This window comes from Pelodiscus sinensis, chromosome 23 (assembly GCF_052426305.1).
Source record: "Pelodiscus sinensis isolate ZL-2025 chromosome 23, ASM5242630v1, whole genome shotgun sequence".
Taxonomy (NCBI): Eukaryota; Metazoa; Chordata; order Testudines; family Trionychidae; genus Pelodiscus; species Pelodiscus sinensis.
The window spans coordinates 14,325,372-14,352,691 of record NC_143074.1 but is presented as its reverse complement, the minus strand read 5'-3'; the positions used below and the strand labels follow the sequence as shown (position 1 = coordinate 14,352,691).

Here is a 27,320-nt window from a genome sequence, read left to right as displayed (position 1 = left end):
AAGTTTTTCCAGAAAAGCGGCTGATTTTCCGGAAAAACTGGCCAGTCTAGACACAGCCCCAGTGTATCTCAGTACCCTTTTCGAAAAAAAACCCCCAAAAAACAGTACCTACAGTTTTCAGAAACATATTTTTTTCCCTACCATTGCAACCGATTTGTTTAAACAACTTTATCGTAGCCAGGCGGGCAATTCAATTTTTGGGTGTAAAAAGTACAAAAATAATAAAGCGCTGTAAAACTTAAAACAAAAATTTAGTTTTCTTCAAATTTCAGTTGTGTTGACGTACCCCCCACAGATTTCTCTCAAGTACCCCTAAGGGTGCTTGTACCACCGATTGAGAAACATTGGTCCAAACTATGGATGTTCAAATGTTTGTAATTAAGTATCTGTGTAATGGCTGAAGTTTTCAGCTGTTATATGATTATACAAGAGGTGGCAGTCGGCTCCCCAGGAGCCTGCATGTAACCCATGAATGTTAACCAATAAGCCCAGGGTTTTTGGTTAATCATTTACACTGTTGAACGTTCACATCCCTAGTTCAAACACAGAGTCAGGGGGAGTTTCATTATCCCCATTCTACAGTTGGGAAAACTGAGGCACAGTGCTACATGACGTGTCCCTAACTTACACAGCGAGTTTGAGCTGAATGTAGAATGAAAAAGGCCTGACTAGCCACCAGGCCACTGTTACTATGTATAGGAAATATAATCTGGACTGGGACACCAAAGTCCAGAGGATGGAGATGGAACCTCGGTGAATGTCATTCTGCCCACACTCAGGAGTAGCCCCACTCCTCTTAGCCTGGCATTCGTGATGAGGACTCTCCATACTGGCAGTGGAATGGGGTCTGTGTCCCTGTTCCCAAGAGGGCCGCACCCTATTGGCGGCAGAATCTCTGGGGGACAGTCGGTGAAGGGCTTGCTCTGGAGAGAAGCGCATAGAGACAGAAGGTGCTGTATGTAGAAGCCTAAGGGCATGATGTGAGGGGGATCAGCCCGCTCTATGCAGCCAGGCTCAGCACCGGCCTGTGAGGGATGCATTCAGGGCTGCTGCCCACAATGTCGGTAAGGAGTAAATCCAGTAACCAGTGACTCACTGAAATCGTTTGTCTTCTCCCCTCCCAGCTGCTCTCAGAGAGCCAGACCAACATGGCCCGGCTGGTGAGCTCCGTCAGCGACGTCCTAGATGCCCTGCAGAAGGATCGAGGCCTGGCCAGGCCTCGGCTCAAGGCCGACTTGCAGAGACCTCCAGCCCGGGGGGCCCGGCCCCGGGGCTGTTCCAATGGTGAGAGAGCCTCCTCCTCTCCTTTCCTGCGCTTCAGTCCAATAACCCTAGGCAGGGGGAAGAGCAGCGCCATTACTCTGGGCTTCCTCACAACAAGGCCCAGACCATGCAAGCTGGGACCCACAGTGTGGCCAGGGCAGTACAGAGACTGACCCAGATTCACAGTGGTCCAGCAATGCCTGGCATTTCCTAGAGAGCTTCTCTGGCTCCGTGACCCTGCTCTGCTGTGCAGTGGAGGCCCCAGGGGCACAGCACAAGGAGCAAGCCCATAATCCGTCTTCTAGGGACCAATCCAACCCCAGAGCCTCCACCCATCACTGCAGCTCTGGAGCCTAGAGGCTGGTGAACTGGATGGGCCTGGATCTCGCCTGTCCCGTGCCCCTCGGGCAGTGCGTCTCCCCTACTGCTCCCACGTGGAGCGCTCCACCCAGCAGACCACTGGGTGGTTCTTTACTGTGTCTGCACTAGCTGGCCTGGATGCTCATACCCAGTTTGATTCAGCGACATGCACAGTCCTACTGCCCAGCCCAGCCCTGCCTGACCATAAGTCCTATTATAGCCAGGAGAGCCGCTTTTTTAAACCATGCCCACTTTTGCCAAAAAGCCTGGATATTTGTCCTGTTTGGGTATGTCTACACTAGCCCCCTATTTTGAACTAGGCATTCGAAGTTGCAGAGGAAGCTGGGATTTAAATATCCTGGGCTTTATTTGCATCTTCCTGTCCGGGCGCCATTTTTAAATCCCCTTAGTCCGAACTAACTGCCTGCGGAATGAGGTGTAACAATTAACTCAAACTAAGGACTTAGTTCAAGTTAACGTTTGATTAAGGGGATTTAAAAAAGCGCCCGGACAGGAAGATGCAAATAAAGCCTCGGCTATTTAAATCCCAGCTTCCTTTGCAACTTCGAATGCCTACGTTAGCCTCCCTCGTTCGAACTAGGGGGCGAGTGTAGACATGCCCTTTGTGTTGCCAACTGGATCGGGAAAGGCAGGGCTCACGAGAGCAGTGATGCCAGCCTCAGCCTCACAGAAGGGGCAAGCAGGGTATGGGGGAGCAGCAGCAACACCAGCTAGGGGGAGAAAGGGGCAGGGCTCGGGTGAGCAGCTGTGCGGGGGAGGGGGCAGTCCTGAGGCAAGCTCCATGCGGTGTCCCATTTTCCCCTTGGAGCAGAGGTGGGGAATCTTTTTAGGGGCGGGGGCTGCTGACCCACAGCAAAATTAGTTGGGGGCCTGCACACAAGAAAGAACAAACCCCCCCAAACAAACCCTCACTGAGGTGGCCCCTGACTGAGGAGAAAGACACTCGCCACATTCCCCTTGTACACCAGAGCCTAGGGGGGCTCAGTCTAGATTTTGTGTGCTCCACCCCCAACTAATGGGGGAAAGGGCCCTGAGCTTCGGGGGTGGGATCCAGGCAAGCCAGGAGCAGCATCCAGCTCCTGGGCCTGAGGTTCCCTACCTCTGCTTTAGAGAAATATGGGTCACGCTGGCCCCAGATCATCAGGGGCATCAAGGGTTCTCAGAAGCGTTCCTCCTCAGAGATGGCAAAACCAAGGCTGTGACTTCAAATCCCCCTGGGTATGTCTACACTACCCTCCTAGTTCGAACTAGGAGGGTAATGTATGCATACCGCACTTGCTAATGAAGCCCGGGATTTGAATTTCCCGGGCTTCATTAGCATAAGCGGGGAGCCGCCATTTTTAAATCCCCGCTGCTTCGAACCCCGTGTAGCGCGGCTACACGGGGCTCGAACTAGGTAGTTCGGACTAGGGTCCCTATTCCGAACTACCGGTACTCCTCGTGAAACGAGGAGTACCGGTAGTTCGGAATAGGCACCCTAGTCCGAACTACCTAGTTCGAGCCCCGTGTAGCCGCGCTACACGGGGTTCGAAGCAGCGGGGATTTAAAAATGGCGGCTCCCCGCTTATGCTAATGAAGCCCGGGAAATTCAAATCCCGGGCTTCATTAGCAAGTGCGGTATGCATACATTACCCTCCTAGTTCGAACTAGGAGGGTAGTGTAGACATACCCCCAGGCATCTTGGCCAGCTCCACAAACAGTCATATAGTTGTCCAGAAATTACCCAACCTCCTAAGGGAGTGGAAGACGGCTTCTCCCCCCACTCCACCCCCTCTTGCTGCGAGGCACTTGTCCCTTTGCTGATGGTATAATCACCTGTAGCAAATCGAGCACCAGAGGGACCGAAATGTCTGCTGCCTGCAGTGGGGTTATTCCTGGATCCCTTCTGTCCTGCTGTAAAGGCCAAGGCCACTTCCCTTTATGAGGGCACTGAGATGTGGCGTGTATCATGGCTGGGACGTGCCCCAAACCCATCATCCGTGCACCTGTACTGGAGGCATGGTTTGTTATTAAGGTTGCTTGGTGCTTCCCCGACGAGATCCGGTTTTCAGTTGCTTACAACTTTGCCAAACTTTAACTCTTGGGGCCAGAATTTTCCACACCAGACCTCGGCCTCAGGCTGTATTGTTCTGAAAAAGTCAACTGATGTTGACCAACGTTTTTGAGGAATCTCAATGAAATGCGCACTGTTTTGCCTGTGTTAAAAGAGATCCTCTTGCGCTTTTCTTTGAACAGTTCTGGCATCCTCATGCTTTGGAGCAGCAACATGAAATCTGGCAGGGGTTTTAGACCTTTGGGTCAGGGATGTGCCTTTTGCTGGTTCCCTAAAAAGCTGCCAAATGTATCCAGGTTATAATCTTCTGAAACATAAGTTTACACCTGTTTTGTCCAAACGCCTTAGAATGCAGCAGCTAAATTCTCCAAAGCATCTGTCCACACTGAGCATGCTCCATAATAAATTCTCCCTGCAATTGCTGCTCTACTGTAGGTCCACATAGAAGGTAACAGTCTACTACTGCTATCTTTTACTACCATTAAAGATTTTAACTCTGCTGAGGAAACATATTAGTGTCAGTATGATGCCACAAGATGGAATTTGACTTTCAAGTTTGCTTTAATTAAAAATAAACTACCACCTAGGAAATTACACCCAATGTACTTAATTAAATGACCAATATTAAGGCTGCAGTATCAAGCATTCAGACATTAGGAAAGCCCACCATTAGGGTTACCCATGCAATGGCTGACACTGGGCTCCCAAAATCAGTGCACGCTCTTGTGCCTCAGTGCCCCATCTGTAAAATGGGCATAATGCCACTGCTTCCCTCAGAGAGATGATGTGAAAGCCAGCAAATACTTGTGAAGCACCTGGATACCATGGTGATGAGCACCACAGAAAAGCCCACAAGGAAATATATTTTGTCTTCACATCAGGGTGAATAGTGTGTGATAAATTAGGCCCAGGCCAGACGCTGAAGAACATGAAGAAATATTGAATAACTTCTCATTAAGGGAGTGCCATCCATTCTGCACACGTAATGAGGCAGAGAGGTCCTGTGGAAAAAATATGGGCTCATATAATTAAAGACCACACCATTCTGCGTATGCACAAGGGGGACAAAAATTAAGGACACCCAGGCAGCTTTAATTCTGGTGTTTCCTAACGCTGTAGCACTTGATTATTGCAACCTTCGTAGGGTTTGTTCTGCCGCTTGGTTGACCTGTATGATACAGGTCTGTTGCAGGAAGGATTTTGAGAATTTGAACTTTGGCTTTGTTCTGAATCAGGCAAAATTTTGAACTCCTCGAAGGTAAATTCCGCCTCCCACTTCCCCCAAAAAATTCAATTTGAGTTTATCAAAATGTTTCACATTTAAATTTTAAATTTAATTGTATACAGATTGTAATTGCGTCTGTGCCAACAAAACACACCAGTACTGTGTGCGCTACACACACACGCACAGAGCATACATCCCTCTCTAGCTACACTGTACTCCCCGCAGGCCCCACTTGCCAGTGCAATACATACACCCTCACTAACCATGGGAGCAAGCAGCCCTTTTCATTGCACACATCTGCCTGGCAGAAGGCCCTGGTTGCGTGGTGCTGGGAGAGGGGTGAGTGCATGTGGGGTGTTGGCGAAAGCTTTCAAGCAAGGAGGCCAGCAGGCTCCCTCTCGGTGCCTTATTAGTGCCGCAAACAGTCCTCTGGAAGCCACTGAGACCTCAGCTAGGACGCTGCTTGCCCCGAGCCTCAGAGGAAAGAGAATGAGAGGAGAGGAGGTTGAGTGGGAGCAGTCAATTATATCAGGCAGCGGGGGTGAGAGCAAGAAACAAACGGGGAGGCTCTAATTTAAACAATTAATTAGCCCTGCGTTGCTCTCCCTTCCCTCCCGTGCGACGCTGCAGGCTCGCGGCCCCGGGACTGCTTTGACATCTACGCGAGCGGACAACAAGAGGACGGTGTTTACTCCATCTTCCCCACTCATTACCCCTCGGGCTTCCAGGTCTATTGCGACATGACGACGGACGGAGGGGGGTGGACGGTAAGTCAGTTGCCTGCGTTGCGGAGTCGCGCTGACATGGGGAACATCACTTGTTAAGGCATGGCCCTGCCCGCCTTACAGAGACCCTGACACATGGCAGCCCTTGACCGCCTTGCATGGTGGGGCGGGAGCCACGGCCCAGAACAGATCCAAGGGCGGTGCCCGGAGGGGAACCGAGAAGGTGATTCCCTGTTTGCAGCTAGACGTGGGCTGGCAGTGTATGGGGGCCACAGTGCCCAAGGTAGCTAGATGGTGCTGATCAGGCTTGCTGAGGTTCAGCTGTACACCAACCAGCCCTGTTATTCTGCTCCCAGGGGGGAGTGTTGGGCTCGGTGAAGGTAGGCAGCCCAGCCATATGCATCTCTATTCCACCTACCCCGTAGGGCTGAGCAGCTCAGTAGAAGAATCAAGGCACATCTGGTATCTCCTGCCCTCCGTCAGCCAAACCCAGCTCCCCCCTGCTCTTGAGACCTGGGCTCTGTACCAGACTGCTTCTGGGTCTGGGGAAAGTCATGTCATCCCGCTGTACCCTTGCTGCCCTGTCAGCGAGAGGAGGGCCACATTTCCTCCCTGCCAGTCTGCCTCTGTGTTGTTGTTGGAGGCTCTTCAGGGCAGGGTATGTCAACACTGCAGCTGAACACCCATGTCTGGGCCGTGCCAGCTTGCGGTGTGGTGTAGACATTCCAGCTATGGCTGCAGCCCGAGCACCGTGACTCTCCCATCTCAGAGGGTCCTAGAGCAGTATCCACTGGAATTGAACAGCCCTTTCGCCTGAGCTTCTCCGAGTCTGAGCGGGCCAGCATGGGCCAGCCCTGGGCTTTTAATTCCACTGTAGACAGTAAAGTGGAGTCCTGATCTCCAATGGGACTAGTGCAGTGAGAAATCAGCGCGGCAGCACTGGGGGGAGGGAAGGAAAGAAAGGAAGCAGCTGGACAGTGATGGCAGCAGCATCCGCAGTGAACTGCACAGATTGGGCATTCTATTCCACCCCGTATCTGCATAAAGACAAAGGGCAGCAGGAGAAGACTGGGCATGGAACGGCCAGACCAGACAACGGGGGCACGACTCCTGGGCTCCATTCCCGGGCGGGCGCAATACCTTCCCGTGTCTGTGCCTCGTCTGTCCAGCTGTGACAGGGCCCTGGCAGTTCACCTGGAAAAGCTCTTTGCCAAGTTCAGATGGGCGGCACAAAGCAGGCTCTGCCGAGACACAATAGAGCAGCTTGAATAGTCCCTTCTCCTCTGCCCACCCTCCCCCCCCCACCCAAAGCGGCAGGGCTGGGACTGTGCCAGCCGGCAGAGGAACAGGTGGTGCAGGGAGCACGCTCCCGTGGCGGGATTGAGACGACTGGCAAAGCAATGTAGGTTCAGGAGGGGTGGAAGAGGGAAGGGTGAGGGGAGGAGAGACGGAAGGGATGCTCTTGCTTAACAAGCACCATTGAGCACTCCTGTAGTTCATGCATCCAGCTTGCAGCGAGGGGGGGCCAGAGCCCCCTTACTTTTAAGGCTCCGCACTGTTCCGAGAGAGCACAGGCAGAAGAGGGGGCGAGAGGCAGCGATTGGGTGTGGAAGGCAGAGTGGCCTGGGAAGAAGAGATGCAGACAGGGCTGGGGGAGAAAATGGGAGGTACAGCCTGAGGCAAAAAGGTGGGACAGGCTAGGCACCAGCCACAGCAGGAGCCAGCGAGGAATCCTGATTGGATTCCCTCTTTCCTTCCGATCGATGGAGCCGAGGCCTCAGTTCCATAAAGCATCAGGAGGAATTTGCAGCAGAGCCTGTTGCAAGAGCCCGTGACGGCTGAGTGCGAACCGCCGCTCTCCCCCCGTCAGATCCAATCTGCCTCAGCGGCATCCTGGCACCAGTCGAGATCAGAGACCTGCCAATAAGAATTGGTGGGAGACTCGCTCCCGGGCTTCTTTCCCCTGCTCTGGAAGAGGAGGCTGGAGAAAGTCAGGCCCTAGTGCTCACGTGGTCTCATCACTCCTAGTTCGACTCCCCGCTGCAGCATCCCCGCTGCTCTCTGGCATGCTGAGGGGGCCAGGCCTCGTGCCCAGAGCTGGCCCCACCTTCTCTGTCTTGGTGAGGGGCTTTGCCTCATAGCCCCCCCATTCTGAGTCCTCCCTTTCCTGACACCTCAAGAGGCCAGTGACTCTACCCTAAGCTAGCCCCACATTCCCCATCACGTTGAGGGGGCCATGCACATGTCCCAGAGCGGACACCCCGCTCCCCTGACCTGAACACATGAAGGGGGCCAAGAATGCTTGATCCGCCCGGCCCCGGCAGGCTGTTTGATGGGGGTGCCGAGGGATGGGTGGCCTGCTTGGCTTTCGGACAGGGTGAGGTTCCCCTCAGAGCCCGTGTGGGCCAATAAGCCCCTTGGTGGCAGCACAGTTGGCTGAGGCAGGCTCCTGGCAACCCCACGGCACAGCTGGCCCTGCCCTAACTGCTGAAGACTCCTCGCCCCGTGCGCTGTCTTATTGTCTTTATGGAGTGTGACACCAAGGCCACCTAATGCCAACAGCTTGCAGCTGCCAGTGTCACGGAGCCGGCCAGCCCCAGGAGTCAGTAGGAAAGGGCACTCGAGGGGAAGGCTGGGAGCCTCAGGCAGGGTCAGCCGAGGCTGCTCTCACCCCTGGCAGCGAGGTGAGGAAGGCAGCCAGTAGGGGAGACACCACAACAGAGTCTCCAGGCTGAGCCTGAGAAGCCTGGCCTGGCCTGGCCTTCCCCAAGGGCCTCCTCACCCCGGCTGTGAGGACAGCCAGGGCTTCCCCAGGTGTGAAGTGGCACCTGCCCAAGAAGATGCATTACTCCAGGCAAGCTTAAGGCCACTCGGGGGCGGCATGCCGGGGCCAGGAGATCTGCCTCAGCGGTGGACTGCGGGGGGAGGGCAACACTGCAGCAGGGAGCACCCCAGGTTGGGCTGTGGGGGCTGGCCTCAGGCAGTGGGAGAACTGAGTCGGGGCCGTGCGGGGATGCCCCTTCAGCTGGGTGCTGGATGAAATAAACCCCAGGCTCTGATGGCTGTAAGCAGCTTTCCGCAGTGGGGGAGGGGAAGGAGCTTAGCTGCTGGGCCGTGAGGAGAGCAATGCGCTTTGCACAGCGCTGTCTGGCCCCTCTGGGAAGCCTGGGCCGTAGAGTGGCCGCCAGCGCTGGCTCTTAGTTCAGATCACAGAAGAGGGCCTCCGTCCTCCTGCCATCGGTAGCGACGGTGAAACGGGGGCACGGGGCAGGTGAGGCCGCCGCTCAGAGGTGCCTCACAAAGTCAGGGGAGCTGCAAGTGCTCCACCTCTGTGGGCTCAGGCCCAAGGGCCTCACCCGACCTCACACAGCCGGGAAGAGAACCCAGGAGCCCTGCCCTAACGGAACCGCCCTGCCTGGTGGTAGAACCCCGACTCGGAAGGGACAGCTGAGGGCCAGCGTCTCAAGGAGCGCTCAGCACCCACCTTGCACCTGAGCTCCGCATTCCTGCCCGCCACAGCCGCAGTGCCCTGCTGGGAGTCAGACTCCGGCAGTGCTCGGGTTTGGCAGGGTCCGTGTTCCATTAAACACGAGGTGCGTCTGCCTGGTGGGCAAAGGGAAACTCCTCGGCCTCCCCACCATGGAGAGAGAAGGCTTGGGAAGGCATGAAGAGACAGGGGCATTCCCTAAGGAGCACGGTGCAGGAGGCCTCCCCGAATCCGTCTGCCAGCCCTGGCTCCTGTACAAGCTGCTGCCTGTCGGGTGGGATGAGGGAATTAGCCAAATACTATCTCCAGAGCCGCCCCGGTCAGCGGCACTGGGGCTGAATTGGATACTCAGTGCTGAGGGAGCTGAAGAAAACGATTTAGCATCAGGCTGCGCAAGAGCTTCTGTGCCTGGGCCGAGTACTTTGCGGGGCAGGTCAGCAGCGAGACAGCACGACCCTGCCTTACGACCAGAGGCGCAGCGCTCCCTAAACATCCCTGCTGTGGGGAGAGTGGCTCAGACAAAGCAAGCTGTGGGAGCTGGAAGGCCCTGATCCTGCAATTAGAATCCCATCCGGACCTGCCCTGGCACAGAACGCCACCGTGGTCCATGCCGTTAGTGCGAGAGGAGAGCATTCACCACCCTGGGTGGAAGTTTTGGCTAGCAGTTAGAGCAAGGGACTGGGGTTCACATGACTCTAGGGTTCACTATGCTTGGCTCTTCCAGTGATGTGCTGGGTGGCCTTGAGCAAGGCACGTCCCCGCTCTCTGCCTCAGTTTCCCCATCAGGGGCTATCCCTACTTAGCTATTGAAGGTTACTGAGCTTTGTGCACTGCTGTGACTCAGGGATGGAAGCATTGTCAGTCTCAGCCAGAAGCGCGGGGGGGGGAAGGGGGGCGATGTGCGGGGGTGTTGGGTCCTCAGGGGGCTGAGTCACGGAGGCTGCAGTAAAGTTACAGGCATTGCTTGGAGTCGTGGAGCCTGGGACTGACTTTTTTAAGCTCTTCCCTTTGACATGCGGGGATATTTGCATGCGGGTGGGTGGACATGATGGCAGCCCTTGAACCAGTTTCACTGGAGAGCTGCCGCGCTAAGTCCTGGGTTGCCTGGGAAGCTCAGAGACAGCAAAGACCAGGCCAGGAAAGAAGTCAGAGTCCTCCCAGGCCCCCGCCCAGCACATCTCAAGCACAGCACGGCAGGGGGCAGGCCAGACTAGAGGGGGAACAGATCCCAGTCCACTAGTCCAAGCTAAGGGCTCTCAACCATTCTCACTTCCCTCCATGGGCTCCTTACCTGCTACAGCCCACTCAATGCCAGTGCTGAGCCGGTGTCTGGCTGGAGAATGAGGTTTCCCCTGCTGCCCTCTGACATGTATCTGATTAGATGGATAGGGCTTGGAGGTCAAATAACTCTCAGCTGAAGCATGGTTGCTCATTTACAGCATGAAGGAGAACACCTGCTGCAGGAGCTTTCCTAATTTTGAGGCAGAGTGGCCTAGTGGGTAGAGTGCTAGCCTGCGATTTGGGAGACCTGGGTTCTAGTCCTGGCTTTGTCGATGACCTTGGGCAAGTCATTCCCCCTCCCTGGGCCTCAGTTTCTCCATCTTGCCTGTGTGGTTTATACTCCCCTTGGGCCAGGTACATCCATCCCCTAGCACAGCGTGGTTCCAACATTGGCTGCGGCATCGGGGTGCCGCTGTAATAAGAGTTAGCAACAAAGTTGCAATATATTCTAAAAGGGAAGGGGAAAGGCTCAAAAATCATCCAGCTGCAGTAGGTGCCAGGTATTTACAAATCTCAGATTCAGGTGGATTCCATGTTGTTCGCTCGTTAATTGTATCCATCAGCGCCCATTGTGTGCCAGGCACAGAACTCTCCTCGCTGGCTGATGCAAACGGGAATTGGGATGTGAGATTTCTTATCTGAGTGTGGAGTTTAATCATAGTCATAGAGCCCTGCAAATTGCGGATCCCCACGGTTAATTTTTGCGGCTGCAGATACCTATTTTGTATCTAGAACCCAGCAAATAGGCAGATAACAGCTTTATATCCATGGATCATTTTTGCAGCTGCATACCCAGATGCAGACACCAATTTTGTAACCCTGCAGGGTTCTATGTATTCACGCTCCCTGCCAGGTAGCATTGCCCTCAGCTGCATTTAACAACTGCACCAGGCAGGAAATATGATACCAGACTGACCCAAATCCTGCTGCCGGGACAGGTGATTCCCCCGTCCTTTGAGTCATTTAGGGGAGTAACAAGTGTGCAACTTAGGGATGTACCCAAGCAGGCCTTTTCCAAGCAGGCCTTTTCCTGCCTTCCTGCCTCCAAGCCTTTGCACGTTCTCAGCACGAGGTCCCCTCGAGCAAGGGCCTTCAGAGCCTGCGCCCCAGAATTGTTCTGTACCCCCAAAGCAAACAAAAGGAGGCTGGTGTCAGAGCCTCATTCACACAGTGCTCCTGGGAAGGCACCAGAGCGACGGCGTGCGAGGTGGGGGTGACGAAGCGTCCCGTTTCGAGTGCACTGTCACACCACCCGCCGTCCCCAGGGTGCTGGGCAGCGGCCACAGCTAATCCACCCCCTCCCCACCTTGACACGATGAGGGCGACCCAATTTGGCTGGAAGGGGAGTCCCCCACCCAGGGGTGCTGGACATCGCGGCGCTGCCAACCGCTCTAGGCTTGGTGATGTATTTATCTCCCTGCCCTTCCTCCAGGCCCTGCTGTAGCCCCCAGTGATGGCGCTTTGCGCACCAGTAGCTCTGCAGTGACAATCGAGAGGCGAGCCACTCCAGGCAGAGAGGGCGCCGGTAGCCAGGAAAGATAAATATTTCAGCTCTGACTTTCACAGGAAGGGAGAACAAATCCTTTTCGCTTCAGAGGGGGCGATCCATATTTTATGAGGAGACGCGCAGCGGTGGAGTTGCTGCAACTCCAGCACGTCCTGCGTTCGCTCAGCCTGTTTGCCGCCTGCCTGCTTCAGGCTGGAGAGACCCAGAGCAACAGCATCCGCCCACACCAGCTCCCGGTCTCCCGCATGCCACGGCCTGCTGTCTCCCCTCTCCCTGGCTGGATATCCACCCCTCTCGCTGGGTGTCGGCTCTGGCTGCAGCCAGGGCTGGCCCACAACATTTTGGCACCTGAGGCGGGGAGCTCGAATGATGCCCCCATACCCGCTCGCTTGGGCCAAAACTTTGAAAGGTCTCCATTCTCTGGGTCCTAGTGGGGCTCCCCCCATCTGCTCCTCCGTCTGGCACCTGAGGCAGCCACCTCAGTTCTCCTCATAGTAAGGCCAGCCCTGGCTGCAGCAGGTAGTTGGACCTTGCGCTCGCCAGCAAGGAGGACAAGGCATCTCAGTCCCTGCATTCAGACACAGGAATCCTTCTCTCGGGGACAGGGCCCAGTGCTCCTTGCTCTGTGCCCTGTCCCGTGCCCTGCATGCACCCTGCCTGAGAAGGCTCGTGGCGGTGGCACGGCAGTGGCCACTGTAGGGTTGCCAGGTGTCCGGTTTTGAACTGGACAGTCCAGTATTTGAGCTTTCTGTTTGGGAAACAGAGTGAGACAATAGAAAGGTCCGGTCTTTTCCAAGTAAGATGTCATGTCGATTGTGATGTAATGTCAAGTGTGTCCGGTATTGTTGTTGAAACCACCTGGCAACTCTAGCAGCCAGCTTGGACCCAATCACAAGCAGTGCCCTGCACTAAGACCAGTCTACACTCAAGTAGCCTCTGTCATCTAAGGATCTCAGAGTGTGTGTGGGAAACTGAGGCACTGAGGGGGGATGTAGCCAATGGCCAAACCCTCATTTCCTTTCCCCCATTTTAACGATTAGAAACTGCCTCCTGGAGTGGAAATAGGATCCTGACTCCGCTGCGCCGACCAGCTGCGAGTCCTGCTCTGATCCACAAGAGAACCCAGGCGTTCCTGCTGCTAGTCCCTTGCTCTGGCCACTAGGCCACAGCACCAGCTGTCCGACAGCGGTGGTGAACCCTGCTCAGGATTCTTGAGGATCAGGAGGGTTTGTTGACTCCCCCCAGGGTGTTTCTTGAGAAAGCTGTGTGTGTCGCTAAGCTGCCAAAGCATCTCTCTAATCGCCAGACCCTTCTGGGGCCCTGAGCTGGTGACGACGGACCCCTCACACCAGCGCACAGGCAATTGGCCTAGTTACAAGCTAAGGTCAAAGCAGATTAAGGGGGGGGGCCTCACGGCTGCCTCTGCCCTGCTCCCTCCCTCCAAGCACAGGATCCTGGCAGCCAATCGGAGCCCACATCCCTCCTGGAAATCAGCTTTGGGTCCCTTTCCAGCCAAGCGGCCTCCGCCCGTCAGCCAAGCCCAACGAAAGCCCTTTTAAAAGGGCTTAACTGCAGCTTCTCAAGTGCTCAATGCAAGGATAAAAATTAAGGCTCTAATTCTAGAAGGTAAGTACAGCATGGATCAGAGGGAGCGCTGGCTGCCTCTTCCATGCAGCCCCCCCACGCCTGCCTGCCACACGCCACCCTGAAGTCAGGCCTGCAGACCTCCAGCAAACATTCGACAGGTCTTGCCGGAGAAGCCCGTGCAAGGGGCTGTGGCGTGCGATGCACCATAGTGATGCTGTATCACCGCTGCCATCAATACGGCCAGATCAGCTGGCCTGAAGTTCCCTGTCTGTACGGGAGCTGGGTGTGCAGCTAATGTCAGAAATGCCCAGTATTAACCCAATCAGCAGGCACGTCCAAAGACCAGACTCCCAGCCCAGCGACCCCGATGGCCAGCCGAGTGACTCTGGATTTACACCAGCATGCCAGGGTACAATGCGGTCTCGCATCTCAACCTACCCAATAAGGAAGGGCAGCGATAGCCCCATTCAACTGATGTGGGAGCTCTAAGCCAGGGCTATTCAACAGGCGGCCCACGGGGGGGGGGGTCCTTTGAACATAGCCTCCACGGGGCACACGCTCCACAAAGGCGAGGCGCCGCCCAGGCGGGGTGAGCACTGAAAGACGCAAGCGGACAGACTGGCTGGAACAGACGGGTGCAGGGTGTTGGCATTTCTAGTCCCCAGGGAGGATGCTGGGAGCGCCGGGGTGTTGTGGGAAGTGCTGGCTGCTTAGCCTTGTGGGCAGAGCCTAAGAGGTGCTGCCTGGCTCCCACTGGCCACGTCTGGGTCCGGCGCCGCGGCTTAATCTTTGTATTCATGCCCGTCAGTGTGAAAGAAGCTGTTTGCATATATTTGCATATATATTTGCATGTATAAGCAACCACACTTAAGTTGCGGCCCTCGGCATGTGCTGTGAGTATCATTGTGGCCCCCGGGGCTTCCAAAGTTGAGTCGCCCTGATCTGCACTCTAGATTGTAAGGCCAGAAGGAAGCATCGTCATCTAATCTGACCCCCTGCATGTCGCAGGCCAGAGAACTTTTCCCAGCCCTCTTGTAAGAGGCTCCTGGCCCTGGCGTCCTCAAATCATGGCTTAAAGACTTCACGTTACAGGGACTCCACCTTTTTCACTAATTTAAAGCAACGAGTGACTGGGGCCCCTTGCTGCAGAAGAAAGCAAACTCCCCCCGCCCTGCCCCACCCTGCCCCAGCATCTCTAACATTCTGACCTGGGGGAAATTGTGTCCTGACCCCAATAGGGCAAGCAGTTAGGCCCCGAGCATGTGAGCAGGTCCCACTAGCCAGACACTGGGAAGGAATTCCCTGTAGTAACTCAGAGGCCACCCCATCTCGTGGCCCAGCTCCAGCTGTTCGAGACATTTGCTGCCGGCAGTCACAGATCCGCTCCGTGGCACGAGACGCAGCTTAATCAGACCGTCCCTTCCATAAACTTAGCAAGCTCAGGCTTGCAGCCAGTTAGGGGTTTTGGCCCTATGAGGCGGTAACAGAACTTAGCTCCTCTGATGGTTAGAAACCTTTGCCTAATTGCACGCCTAACCATGCGGAGAGCCAGCGTACGTCCATTTATTCTGAACTGTTGTGTAGTTTGATTTATTTTAGATCCAAGGGAAACCAGGACACTCCAGGGAAACAACCACTTTTTTATTTATTGCAAGCGTTAAGCAATTAACATTGTTGTTTAAGTTTTACAAGCCTTAAAAACAATGACTGTACAATTGAAACCTTAAATACTATAAGTTCTAAAGCAATTAATATAGCACAAAGCAATGCAAAAACAATTACTAGAAGATCTACTATATACAATAATAAAGCCTAGTTCACTTACACTTCACCCGTATGATACCTACCGAACCAGGCAAGAGGTCGTGGTTCCTTTTCTTCCCACGCATTGGAACACCACGCACTGGGTCGCTGGTGTGAAGGGTTTATTTACTTCTAGTTACTTGGAGCAGGACACGTGTGTCAGTCCTGCCCATTCCCTCCCATCGAGGTTTAGGTTGGACGTCAGAAAAAAGTTCCTACCTGTCAGGGTGGCTAAACACTAGAATAAATTGCCCAGGGAGGTTGCGGAATCCCCATCTCTGGAGATATTTAAGAGTCGGTGAGATAAATGTCTATCAGGGATGGTCTAGGCAGTACTTGGTCCTGCCATGAGGGCAGGGGACTGGACTCGATGACCTCTCGAGGTCCCTTCCAGTCCTAGGATTCTATGATTGTTCTTACTAAGCCCATTTTATAGCAAAGCGAGACTTGGTTGTTCTAATAATATTTACCAATTGATTACGTATTGTGTAAGATACGTAAAATGCCCAGTGCCCTATTTGGAGTACATTCTGCTCAGGATGTTGCCGCTAGGTGCGTATTTAACAGTTGAATGGCTGCATCTGTAATTGTTGCTTATCAGAAACAGAAGTACCAGTGCAAGGTTGCTTGTCGTGTGTTCTTGAGGTGGTCTCGCGTACCACACTTAATCTGCATTGTTATTCAAAACATTCCTGCCTCCCAAACCTTGCTTACATAAGAACATAAGAACAGCCGTACTGGGTCAGACCAAAGGTCCATCTAGCCCAGTAGCCTGTCTGCCGACAGTGGCCAGCACCAGGTGCCCCAGAGAGGGTGGACCGAAGACAATGATCAAGCGATTTGTCTCCTGCCATCCCTCTCCAGCCTCTGACAGACAGAGACCAAGGACACCATTTTATCCCCTGGCTAATAGCCTTTTATGGACCTAACCTCCATGAAATTATCTAGCTTCTCTTTAAACTCCATTATAGTCCTAGCCTTCACAGCCTCCTCTGGCAAGGAGTTCCACAGGTTGACTACACGCTGTGTGAAGAAGAACTTTCTTTTATTCGTTTTAAACCTGCTTACATGCACCAGGCTCGAGACAGGCCTGGGTTTTGCGTTTTAGGGATCTGCACTGTCAGGGCTTGATGAACGGCGGCAAAAGCCGCTTGCTAGCCCCGCACTGCGCATGTGCTAGAGCTGCATTGCGCATGCGCGTGCCCCCGGTACACGGGGCACCGGGCTGAAATCTACTCGCCACGGGAGAGTAGATTCAATAGATTGTCGAGCCCTGTGCACTGTGGACAAGGCAGAGCTCCATTTATTGGCAAGGCGAGGCTCCTCTACATGAACTTCAATAATTCTGCCTTCCCTGCCTGGTATTTATCCCTCTGGTGCATTTAGAGAGAGTACGGCCCAGCTCACCATTGTGCTGAGCCCCCTTTAGGTCATGTTGATGGAGACCCCTCCCCTCCCGCATAAAGGGGTTTGCTTGCTGGTGTTCGATTACTGGAGCAAACCCTTTGCTAGCCCTGCTCCCAGCATCCAGGACAGTACAGGCCCTGGGGAGGGAGTGGGAGGTACTGCCAGAGCGCACTGCTACAGAGCGTCACAGGAAGCAAAGCCTAAGGGTACGTCTAAACTTCACCCCTCCGTTGGCAGTTTAGACGTATCCTAAGTTAGAGCAACCCCAAGTCTGCTGTAACTGACATGCTGGGCCTGTGCCTGTTCCCCTTTGTGCCTCCCCACCTCCCACTCCACGCCTCAACCCTGATGCACCCACAGAGAACTGGAATGCGCAGAGTTTCACGGACTTGCTTGAAATCACCCAGGAAGCCAACCCAGAGATCCAGACTCCCAGACCTCACCACAGCTAGGCCAGATTTGCAGACCTCGGCTGACGTCCCGGGCACGTTCAGAAGTCAGGCCTGCCTTGGTTCTCCTCCAGGCAGACTGAGCTGGCTACACTGAATACAGTTGATTAGGGACTGGAAGCTTAATTAAATGCAGTGGTCAGAGAAGAAGCAGCATTTTCTGGATCCTGGTCAATAGCCGAAGCTTTAGTCTGGTGGAGGGGAAACCTGCGGCCCCTGGATCTGGCTCCCGAGATTCAGGGCTCCCCCACAGAATTGGGGAGCCCGTGCTGATGCTCCATCCCCACTGGAGCACACAAAATCTACTAGCCTGGGCCCCCCTAAGCTCTGGTGTGCGAGGGGATGTGGGGAGAGTCTTTCTAGGGAGGGGTGGGTTTCAGTGAAGGGTGGGGATTTTTTTGTTTCGGTTTGTTTTGTTTTCGCTTCTCACTGGTGTGTGCGGCCCCCGACTGATTTTTCAGTGTGGGGGGCACTGACCCAAAAAAGGTTCCCACCCCTGCTTGAGTCCAAAGTACAGTAAAACTCCAATAGTCCGGCATCCAATAGTCCAGCACTCCTGATAGTCCGGCATCAAAATGGCAAGAGCCTAGTGAGTGAGCTTCGGCAAAAAATGAGTCACAAGGTAACAGCGACATCAGCTGAACTGAGCAAAAAGGGTAAAAAAGGCTTAAAAAAACTAAAACATTACAGTATACTGTATACAGTATGTACAATGAAAAGGGTTAAGAACACTTTCTATACAGTATATAATGTATACAGTATATATATAACCAGCTTATAGTACCTCCTTTGGTATATATGGTTGTGACTACTTTCTTCCACTATTTGATCTGAGGAAGTGGGTCTGGCCCACGAAAGCTCATCACCTAATAAACCATCTTGTTAGTCTTTAAGGTGCTACATTGTCCTGCATTTTGCTTCAGCTACCCCAGACTAACACGGCTACATTTCTATCACTATAGTACCTCCTGATAGTCCGGCATATCTGATAGTCTGGCACCACCTAGGTCCCATAGGTTCCGGATTATCGGAAGTCAACTGTATATTGATAACGTGAGAGACTGAAGGTTCATCAGCCATAGATCACAGGCACCCAAGCCAGCCACCAAGCTTTTCTATACGGGCATCTTGGCACCATCTGACTTCAGTTCCTTGGGGGCCATATCAGAAGAGTCAACCCCAGCTCGCAGTCCTGGCTCTGAGAGGGTGACGGGAGGGGGCACTGCTGTTGCATTGGGTTGCTTCTGTTGCCAATTCTCAGCATCACAGTGTTGCTGGGTATCATCTCTTTGAGCCGAGTATGGATCAGTGCGCCTCACTGACGGACATTCATGCAGATGGGTCTTTGCCTGCTTGGAAGCTGTGGGAACAGCTCCCCAGAGACACATAAGAAGGGAAATCTCTACGGCTGCAGCCATGTAGGCTATGTCTGCACTACGTGTTTTGTTGGAAAAAGCAATGCAAATGAAGCCATCTCCCAGAGGGGCATAAGGATCTTGCACAACAATGGACACGTCCACACTGCTTGTTTTTGTGCAAAAACCTCTTGTGCAAAACCAGAATGGAATAGATTATGCAAATGAAGCACAAGAAAATGCTAATCAGCACTTCGGTTGCACTGCATTTGCCAACAAAACATGTAGGCTGTGTCTACACTGGCCACTTATTCCGGAAAAATCAGCCTCTTTTCCGGAATAACTTGCCAGCTGTCTACACTGGCCCCTTGAATTTCCGGAAAAGCACTGACAATCTAATGTAAAATTGTCAGTGTTTTTCCAGAAAAACTATGCTGCTCTCGTTTGGACAAAAGTCCTTTTCTGGAAAACTATTCTGGAAAAGGGCCAGTGTAGACAGCACAGTAGTGTTTCCCGCAAAAAAGCCCCGATCGCGAAAATGATGATCGGGGCTTTTTTGTGGAAAAGCGCGTCTACATTGGCACAGACGCTTTTCCGGAAAAAGTGCTTTTCCGGAAAAGCATCCTGCCAATGTAGACGCGCTTTTTCCGGAAATACTTATAATGGAAAACTGTTCCGTTTTAAGCATTTCCGGAAAAGGGTGCCAGTGTAGACATAGCTGTAGTGTAGACGTAGCCTACATGGCTGCAGCTCTTTCTGAAAGTGAGGAAGAATGAACAGTGGTTAGGGCTTTCGAATGGCCCTTAAAGGACCTAGGTTCAATTCTCTACTCTGCAACCAGCTTCCTGCCAGGGTTTGCTTTGTGCCTCAGTTTCCCCACAGAAGGGGTGTTGGGATAAATACATTAAAGACTGTGCGAGGCTCTCAGACACTGTGGTACCAGGAACCCTATGAGGATCTTACATAGACTGAATGTGTTTGCCAACCAAAAAACCCACACACGCAGGTGGAGCTAGAGAGGAAAACCCACAGATTGAGAACTGTTCATCTGCACTGGCTGGTGGATAATTACACATTAGAAATCCAGCTTGGCACACACACAGCAGGGCAAAATGCCAAGGTGAGTTTCTTTGGAATCAATACTTTAATCAGGCTCCAGGAATTGCACCCTGATCACGAGGCAGCTACCGAACACAGAACAGAGACTCTGTGTCAGGGACAATTGCTTAACAGTTGGATTTTCCAGGATACTTAACTCTGGCTCCATGTAGGGGAGTAAATTAAAGCAGCTCTGAAGGACTTACCTGACCAGTGCATAGGCTAGGGCTCTTGGCACTCAGGGGACAGGCCTTCAATTCATGGCTGGACCTCAGACTAGCTGCATGACGTTGGGAAACTCTCTTGAGCTCTTGGGTTATGTCTACACTGGCTTGTTCTCACGCAAAAATGCTTCCAGAAGAGAGTGTCTACACTGGCATGTGCCTTTGCACAAGAGCATCCATGCCAGTGTAGACGATCTCTTGCACAAGAAAGCTCCGATGGCCATTTTAAGCACAGGGCTTTCTTGCCAAAGAAATTCATGTTGCCTGTCTACACTGACCTCTTGCGCAAGAACAGTTGCACAAAAGGGCTTATTCCTGAGCGGGAGCATCATAGTTCTTGACCAAGAAGACCTGATTTCATACAGTAGAACGTCAGTTTACTTGCACAAGAACACACGGCCAGTGTAGACAGGCAGCAAGTTTTTGCACAAGAGCAGCCACATTGGTGCAAGATCGTGCCAGTGTAGACACAGCCTTGGTGTCCCAGTTCCACACCTGTAACACGAGAACAACATTTTCCCTTTGCTCCATCTTGGACTGTCACGTCTGCTTTGTGTGTACGTTTTTTAGGGCAGGGACGGTCTCTTAGTGTGTGTGCGTGTGCGCGCAGCATCTAGCACAGGAGAACCAGATCTTGGTGGCGTTTGCTGGGACACAGGCAACTGCCTAGCCACTGACTATGCAGTCATGGGCACTGGGTGGCAATGCACAGGCTGCAGGACCTGTTTTCATTGATGTTCACCTGGGGTTTTCAGATACCAATAAAAGCTGGAGTTCCAGGCAAGAGATCAAGTGAGTCCTTTGCTCGGAGCGGATTGCCCGGGGTCCCTGGGAAGCAGGCAACAATGACCTCCCACTATGCACCATGGTTCCAGTACCATTGGCCAGTTTAAAGGGTTTGAGGTGCACCCGGGTCTGAGAAACACCCCTGGAGCGAGAGGGCTCTGCAAAGCCCCACACCAGGGAAAGGAGAGAAGGCAGCAGAAGGCCTGGCTCCTCACGGGAATTGCTGGCAGCGGGGCAGGCAGGATCAGATCTCTCACATTCCCGCTGATGGGCCGAGGACCAGCCCGTCACCCAATGGCGCCCCAAGCAAGGAGCGTCTTCAGCACCCTCCCTTCTGTTTGTCGAGCTTTAGGGTACCTTACAGCCTCCCCGGGCCGGGCGCCCTAGGCAGTCAGCTGGTCGCCTGCCCCTAAATCCAGCCCTGGCTGTGTCTTTTGTTTCCCCAGGTTTTCCAGCGGCGAGAGGACGGCTCGGTGAATTTTTTCCGTGGCTGGGAAGCCTACCGGGATGGATTTGGGAAGCTGACGGGAGAGCACTGGCTAGGTATGCGGCTCCAACTCTCCCCATAGGGGCTAGCAAAGACAGCGGCCTAGTGCTCCTCCTTTTCAATTCTCCTTGGCATGGGGGGCGTTGCTTTTCTTGGGCCTGGTACTTAATCTGGGGAGAAGAACAGAAAAGTCCTTGGATGTATCACACCAGCTGCTGGGGAGCAGAATGGGGGTTGCACATGTAGGCTGGACCCACTGGGATGCACAGTGCCGGAGAGCAGTGGGGGAGGGAAAGGACAGCCGAGTCCTGGGCCCAATCCGGACGGAGGGGGTGTGTGCTATGGCTAATAGGAGCCCACTCCCCTTTCTGCAGCTAGGAAGGCCAGGGAGCAGAGGGAGCTGCAGACACGGGGACGCCGCATGAGGTGCTGCTAGATACTGTGGGGCTGTCACAAGCTGCTCAACAGACAAAACCCAGAGCTTCCTACTCAGAAGCACAGGCCCCCGGCCTCTTGAGCTACAGGGTCCCTGTTAGCAGGACCGGGTCTGGGACGCAGTCCAGGCTCCAACACAGAAATCCAGCCGGAAAACCGTCAGGGCCAAATCCATCCCTGGGGTAACTCCCAAAGTCCCCGCATTACCTCAGGGTGGGGCAGAGTCTGGCTCCTGGGGGCCTTGAGGTTGTGGCCCAGCAGAGAGGAGAAGAGCCACCCCTGCTGGCAGCACCTCCCGCCATGCCCTACAAGAGCCCCATCCAATGGACTGACCCCCAGGAGCTCACCAACTGCGGGCAGGGGCCTGGAGGGATGGGAAACCGGGGCCCCACTCCCTGGGCCGCAGGAGGAAGACAGCCCAGCTGAGGTCTCTGGGGACCCTTGGCTCTCCGTTAGGGGGGCTGGATGCCGAAACCCACACTAAGGTGAGGAGAGCGGCTCAGCAACCCGCCCATCAGCCCAGCCCCTTCCTGGCCGACCCTGCCTCACGGGCACCCAGACGTAGCTGGCGTCCTGCAAAGGCAGGACAGGGCAGCTGCTGTGCAGAGGCCTGGCTAAAGCCTGCATGTGCCTTTAACGGGGCTTGTCTGCGTCTGTGGGGGGGGGGAGTAATAACAGCTGATGGGTGAAGGGCTGGGGCGGGGCTGCTGGGGGAGAAGGGGCAGGCGGAGCAGGCTGATGGGGGACAACAAGCCAGAGGGGGACACGGCACCTGTGGAAAGGAGGCGCCTGCTCAGAGCCAGGCCGGGGGCGGGGAGGGACAGTCGCCGCTGCCTGACGGGAAGAGGTTACGGTTCCCAAGACGACTGCAATTGTTTGATCTTTTAAGACCAGCTCCTGCCAACAGCAGCTGCAGTTTGTCTTTCAAGAGCCTCCCCCCACACGCCTCCCCCACAGGAGTGAAATCTCCAAAGGGCACGGTCAGGCCACCCCTCAGGCGCGCCTGTTGCATCCCCCAGCTCCTGGGCACAGCCCCCCGCTGCGGTCCGTGCTGAGCGCTCCTCCCAGGCCAAGCCAGGGCGGACATGCGGCAAAAGTCCCGTCCCTCACCGCCTGCCGGAGGCGTGGGGGGAATTGCTTCACTGAGGTTGAGTGCTAACCTGACAGGCTGAACTCAGCTGGACAGAGGGTGCCAGTTTGGGAGCGCCCCGTGTTTGCTCCCGTGCTCCCCCCAAGTCCTCCTCCCACCAACGACTCTCACACCCTCCCTCCATCTGCTATGGTACCGCACACTCCTTTTCAGGAGGGGTCTCCCAAAGTCTGGCCACCCCACGCAGGACGATGGCCGCAGTGGAGACCTGCCATCTGCTGACTCATTCCTTACCTCAGGTGCCTCTGCCTGACTCCCCTGCTTTGCCCCTGCAGGGCTGGCGCGGATCCACGCCTTGACCACGCAGGCCAGCTACGAGTTGCGCATCGACCTGGAGGACTTCGACAACGGCACGGCCTTCGCCCACTACAGCACCTTCAGCGTGGGGCTCTTCTCCGTGGACCCGGAAGAGGATGGCTACCCAGTCACCATCGCCGGCTACTCCGGAACAGCAGGTCGGTCTGCGCTGCTGAAGGGCGGCTGCCCGGTCCCCATCCCGCAGAGCCGACTGCTTGTGGAGAACGGGGCGGGAAGGGGAGAGGAGGCCTCGTTTCCATGGGGCTGTCAGAGCTGCCCGCAGCCGCTGCGCAGAGCCCAACCTGTTGCTTTTGAGGAGCCCCGAACATTGCCATTAATTCCTTATGGCCACAGGGAGCAGGGCAAGGTCATACCAGCCACAGGGAGGCTGGGATGGGGGGGGGCGAGGAGAGGGAAGTGGGTCAGATGTGAGGCACATCAGCAAAGCATTTGGGAGCCTGAAAGGGGATGAGCGGGAGCCGCTGCTTGGCCCTGAGGTGCATTTGCAGCACTGGAGCAGCAAGGGGAGCTTGCACATCTTGTTATTCCTGAGTCTGCTCAGCTCTCTTCTCGCACGTCCTGGCCTGACCGGGGCATGGAGAGGCAAAGCCAGGACACGCCGCTGTTTGCACCAGAGCCGCTCCCCGCGCTGGTGCAAACTGCGATTGAGCCTGGCACTGCTGGCACCCCTAGCCTGGTGGCTGGAATAGAGCCGAGGCCTGACCTGAGCTGCGCCCGCTCCCGTATCCCTCATGCAAGAGAACCTGAATCTGGGAAACGCAAGGGACCGAAAAGCAGAGCCCAGGGAGCGAGCGGGGCCCAGCCGCGACTGGCAGGGGCCTTGCTGACGGGCGCTGTCTCCTCGCCCCACAGGAGACTCCTTCCTGAAGCACAACGGCATGAAGTTCACCACCAAAGACCTGGACAACGACCATTCAGAGAACAACTGCGCCGCCTTCTACCACGGGGCCTGGTGGTACCGCAACTGCCACACGTCCAACCTCAACGGGCAGTACCTCAAGGGCCACCACAGCTCCTACGCCGACGGCGTCGAGTGGTCCTCCTGGACCGGCTGGCAGTACTCCCTCAAGTTCACCGAGATGAAGACCCGGCCTGTCAGAGATGAGAATTAGCCCAGGGGCCCGACCCCTCCCCCGCCCACTCCGCCGACCCCTCCCCCACAGCTCCGTGTTGTCTTGTCTGTGAGTCGGGGGGCAGCCAGGCTGAAAAGCCCCCCCCAATAATGCACCGTTCTGGGCCACGCCGTCAGCATCGGGACAGGGGGCCCAGCGGCAAAGGCAGCCCCAAAGGGCATGTCTCAGGAGAGGTCGTTGCTGCAGCCTCCTTGCCCATAGCACTTCCAAGGACACGCACCCCCCGGCGTGGAGTCACCCCGCCTGCGTTTGCGCCCCCCCCCTTGTGCAGCACGCAGCCCAGGCGGGAGCGGCTGGCCTGTCGCCCCAAGGGGCTTTGCCAAGGGGGTGCAGCAGGCTCCAGGAAGGGAAAGCCATGGGGACTGAGTCACGGGAGAGCTGGAGACAGAACCCAGAGGCCCAGCCTCCCGCCCCTGCACTCAGCCGGCCCCGTAGCAAACACCATTCTGTGGGTTTATTCCCTGCACCACGCTGAGCTCCTCGCTGGCCTCCTAGCACAGCCAGCGAGCGGTAAGGGCGGCATGTCCGGGTGGGGCTCAGCAGATGGCACAAGACGGGCGCAAAAGGGGCAGTGCAGATCCTGCACAATTCTTCCCACCCACCTGCAGTTCACCGCCTCCCCCCCCAGCCACAGTCTGGCTCCAATGGTGATGGGGCATCCATGTCTCCAGCAGGAAGGAGGGTGTCTCTGTCCAGGGCAGGGGCTTGTGAGCAATCCCACTTCCCGGCAGCATCCCAAATCCGATTGCTGCTGCTGCTGCCTCTCGCCCTGTGACGTTCCCATGGCCACCAACGACTTTCACACCCTCCCTCCATCTGCTGTCCGGCCGGGGGGGGGGGGGTGACAATTCAGCCTTGGAGGTGACCCCAGACAGTCAAGCCTTGTCCACCAGCTCTCCCTGCCTTTCGGAGCTCGCTCTATTGCTACACCCCACGTGGTGCATGTGGCTTGTGCACCACCCGGCCCTGGAGCTGAGACACCCCAAGAGCATTGGCTGGAGCCCTCTGAAGGGAGGGGTGGCGGTGTCCTGTCTCCCCTGCATGGGGCAAGGCTCGTGACTGCATGTGGGAGGGCTCCAAGCAGGTAGCCAGCTCCCAGGCGATGCATTTCACGGGGGCGTTTTGCTGGCCACGCCCACTCGGACTGAGGCAAACCTCGACCACCTTTGTGGAAACGTGACCTTAATCCTACCGTAGCTGTGACCGCCCCGAGCTCCTTCAGCGGCTGGCTGCAGGGAAACAGCTGGTTCTCCGCCAGCCCCTGTCCTCTAGGTGCAGCGGGTGGGGCACTGGCCTTCACTTCCAGCCCACACGAACCTTGCTCTGGCGTGTGCACCTGCAGCGAGCCGAGCCTTTCATTTCTTCAGATCCCATGAAAGAAAATCTCGCTAAAATTCCCCCAAATCCCGACACTGACCAGCCCAGGCAGCGTGGGATGGAGCGACTCCAGGAATCCTCCCCCTCTGGACGTCACGGAGAACAGGGAAGAGCAAGGAGGATCGAGAGGAGCCATCGTGCGGAAGTGTCAGCCAGTTCGCTCTCTTCTCTGTCAAGGAGGCACGTCGCAGCCCAAGCTGTTCAGCCTCCGAATCCTTGCCCAGGTCTGTCCGGGACCGATGCCCCAGCATGCAGGGCTGGGCTTGGCGGGTAGCAGTCGACAGAAGCCGCGGTGCAGGTAGCTGCCAGCTGCTCACAAGGAAAGAGGAGGGACGCTGCTGCTCCTGAACGAGATGCCAGTGAAGCGCCCTGCCTGCTCCGTCCCCATCTGCTCTGACAACGGGGCTGTGTCCTGTCCTAGGACCTGGCGGTAGGAAGGGTTAAAAGGTGCATGAGGAAAACCCCCCTCTCCCCCATGCCCTTAGTGCCAGCCCTGAGCTAGAGACGGGCGTCTCGGTTAGGAACTCAACTGGATTTTGTTCCAGGCCAAACCCACACGAAGTGCTCAAGGCCGTCTCGTTGGGGTCGCCAGCTCCGGCTGGAGACGCCATCTCTGGAACTCAGGGGCGCCAGCGCCCCCTGCTGGTGGCCCTTGGCAGCACCATTTACAAGAATGCCAGGCGCCTGCTTTGTTCCGGCTTCACACGCCTTTGCATTTGCTGAGTGGCATTGCCATGTCCTGGCTGTGCGCGTCTTACTGCTCTTCTGCCACGGACCAGCAGTTACCTGACCAGCGATCTGAGGGATTTATACAGAACCAGGGGTGGGCGCTGGTGTAAGTCTGGCCTAAAGGCAGTTGGTGCATCTGTGTAGGACACTCCCACAGGCAAGACGACAGCTTGATTTACAGGGGAACGAGGGCTGTTAAGCAGGCACCCAAATCAGAGTTCTTACCCCTGCTTTAATTGAAGCCAGAAGGGCATTTCATTACCTCCTCTGGGGCTGATTCTCCCCCAGCCTTGGGATGGAGCAGAGCTTTCAAAACGAGCGAGCGGGGCGCTGCTGTTGGCCTTTGAACAGCTCCAGGGGCTGCATTTTTAAATGGGCCTTGAGAACAAACTGCCCGTAGCCCTTCCTCCCCCTCTGCAAACTACTCTGATTGAAAGCAGCGATGGGCACCCTAAGCGAGCGAGCAGGCCGCATGAGAGGCCTTTCCTCAGAGCCGGGAGCCATAAGATTGTAACCAAGATGGTCTCCCAGGACGGGGTAGTTCTACCTGTGCTTGCATCGCTAGAATTCACAGGGCGGGGCCAATTGAACTGTAGCAGCACTTGGATTGGATGCAGAGGGAGCATCCAGCTCTCACAACCAAAGCTGTGTGCAATCAGGACGCACCGCCCTTCCTGTGCCCTTGCTTTACGGGCCTGCCACGTTAGTCATACTAGTAGGCTGTGTCTAGACTGGCCAGTTTTTCTGGAAAATCAGCCGCTTTTCCAGAAAAACTTGCCAGCTGTCTACACTGGCTGCTTGAATTTCCGCAAAAGCACTGACTTCCTACTGTAAGAAATCAGTGCTTCTCGCGGAAATACTATTCTGCTCCCGTTCGGGCAAAAGTCCCTTTTGCGCAAAAGGGCCAGTGTAGACAGCTCAGATTTGTTTTCCGCAAAAAAGCCCCGATCGCGAAAATGGCGATCGGGGCTTTTTTTGCGGAAAAGCGCGTCTAGATTGGCACGGAACGCTTTTCCGCAAAAAGTGCTTTTGCAGAAAAGCGTCCGTGTCAATCTAGACG

General features: G+C 55.3%; 1 protein-coding gene across 1 annotated transcript in view; it reads left to right on the top strand.

The window, feature by feature from the left end:
- Positions 1-27,072, top strand: part of FIBCD1 (fibrinogen C domain containing 1) — a 45,675-nt gene extending 18,603 nt beyond the window's left edge. Inside the window, exons 3-7 of the mRNA XM_025187390.3 lie at positions 1,125-1,284; positions 5,553-5,689; positions 21,078-21,174; positions 22,979-23,158; positions 23,874-27,072. Coding sequence (XP_025043175.3) covers positions 1,125-1,284; positions 5,553-5,689; positions 21,078-21,174; positions 22,979-23,158; positions 23,874-24,133 — 834 coding nt within the window. The 3' untranslated portion in view covers positions 24,134-27,072. The remainder of the gene's footprint in view (positions 1-1,124; positions 1,285-5,552; positions 5,690-21,077; positions 21,175-22,978; positions 23,159-23,873) is intronic.
- The last annotated feature ends 248 nt before the right edge of the window (positions 27,073-27,320 follow it).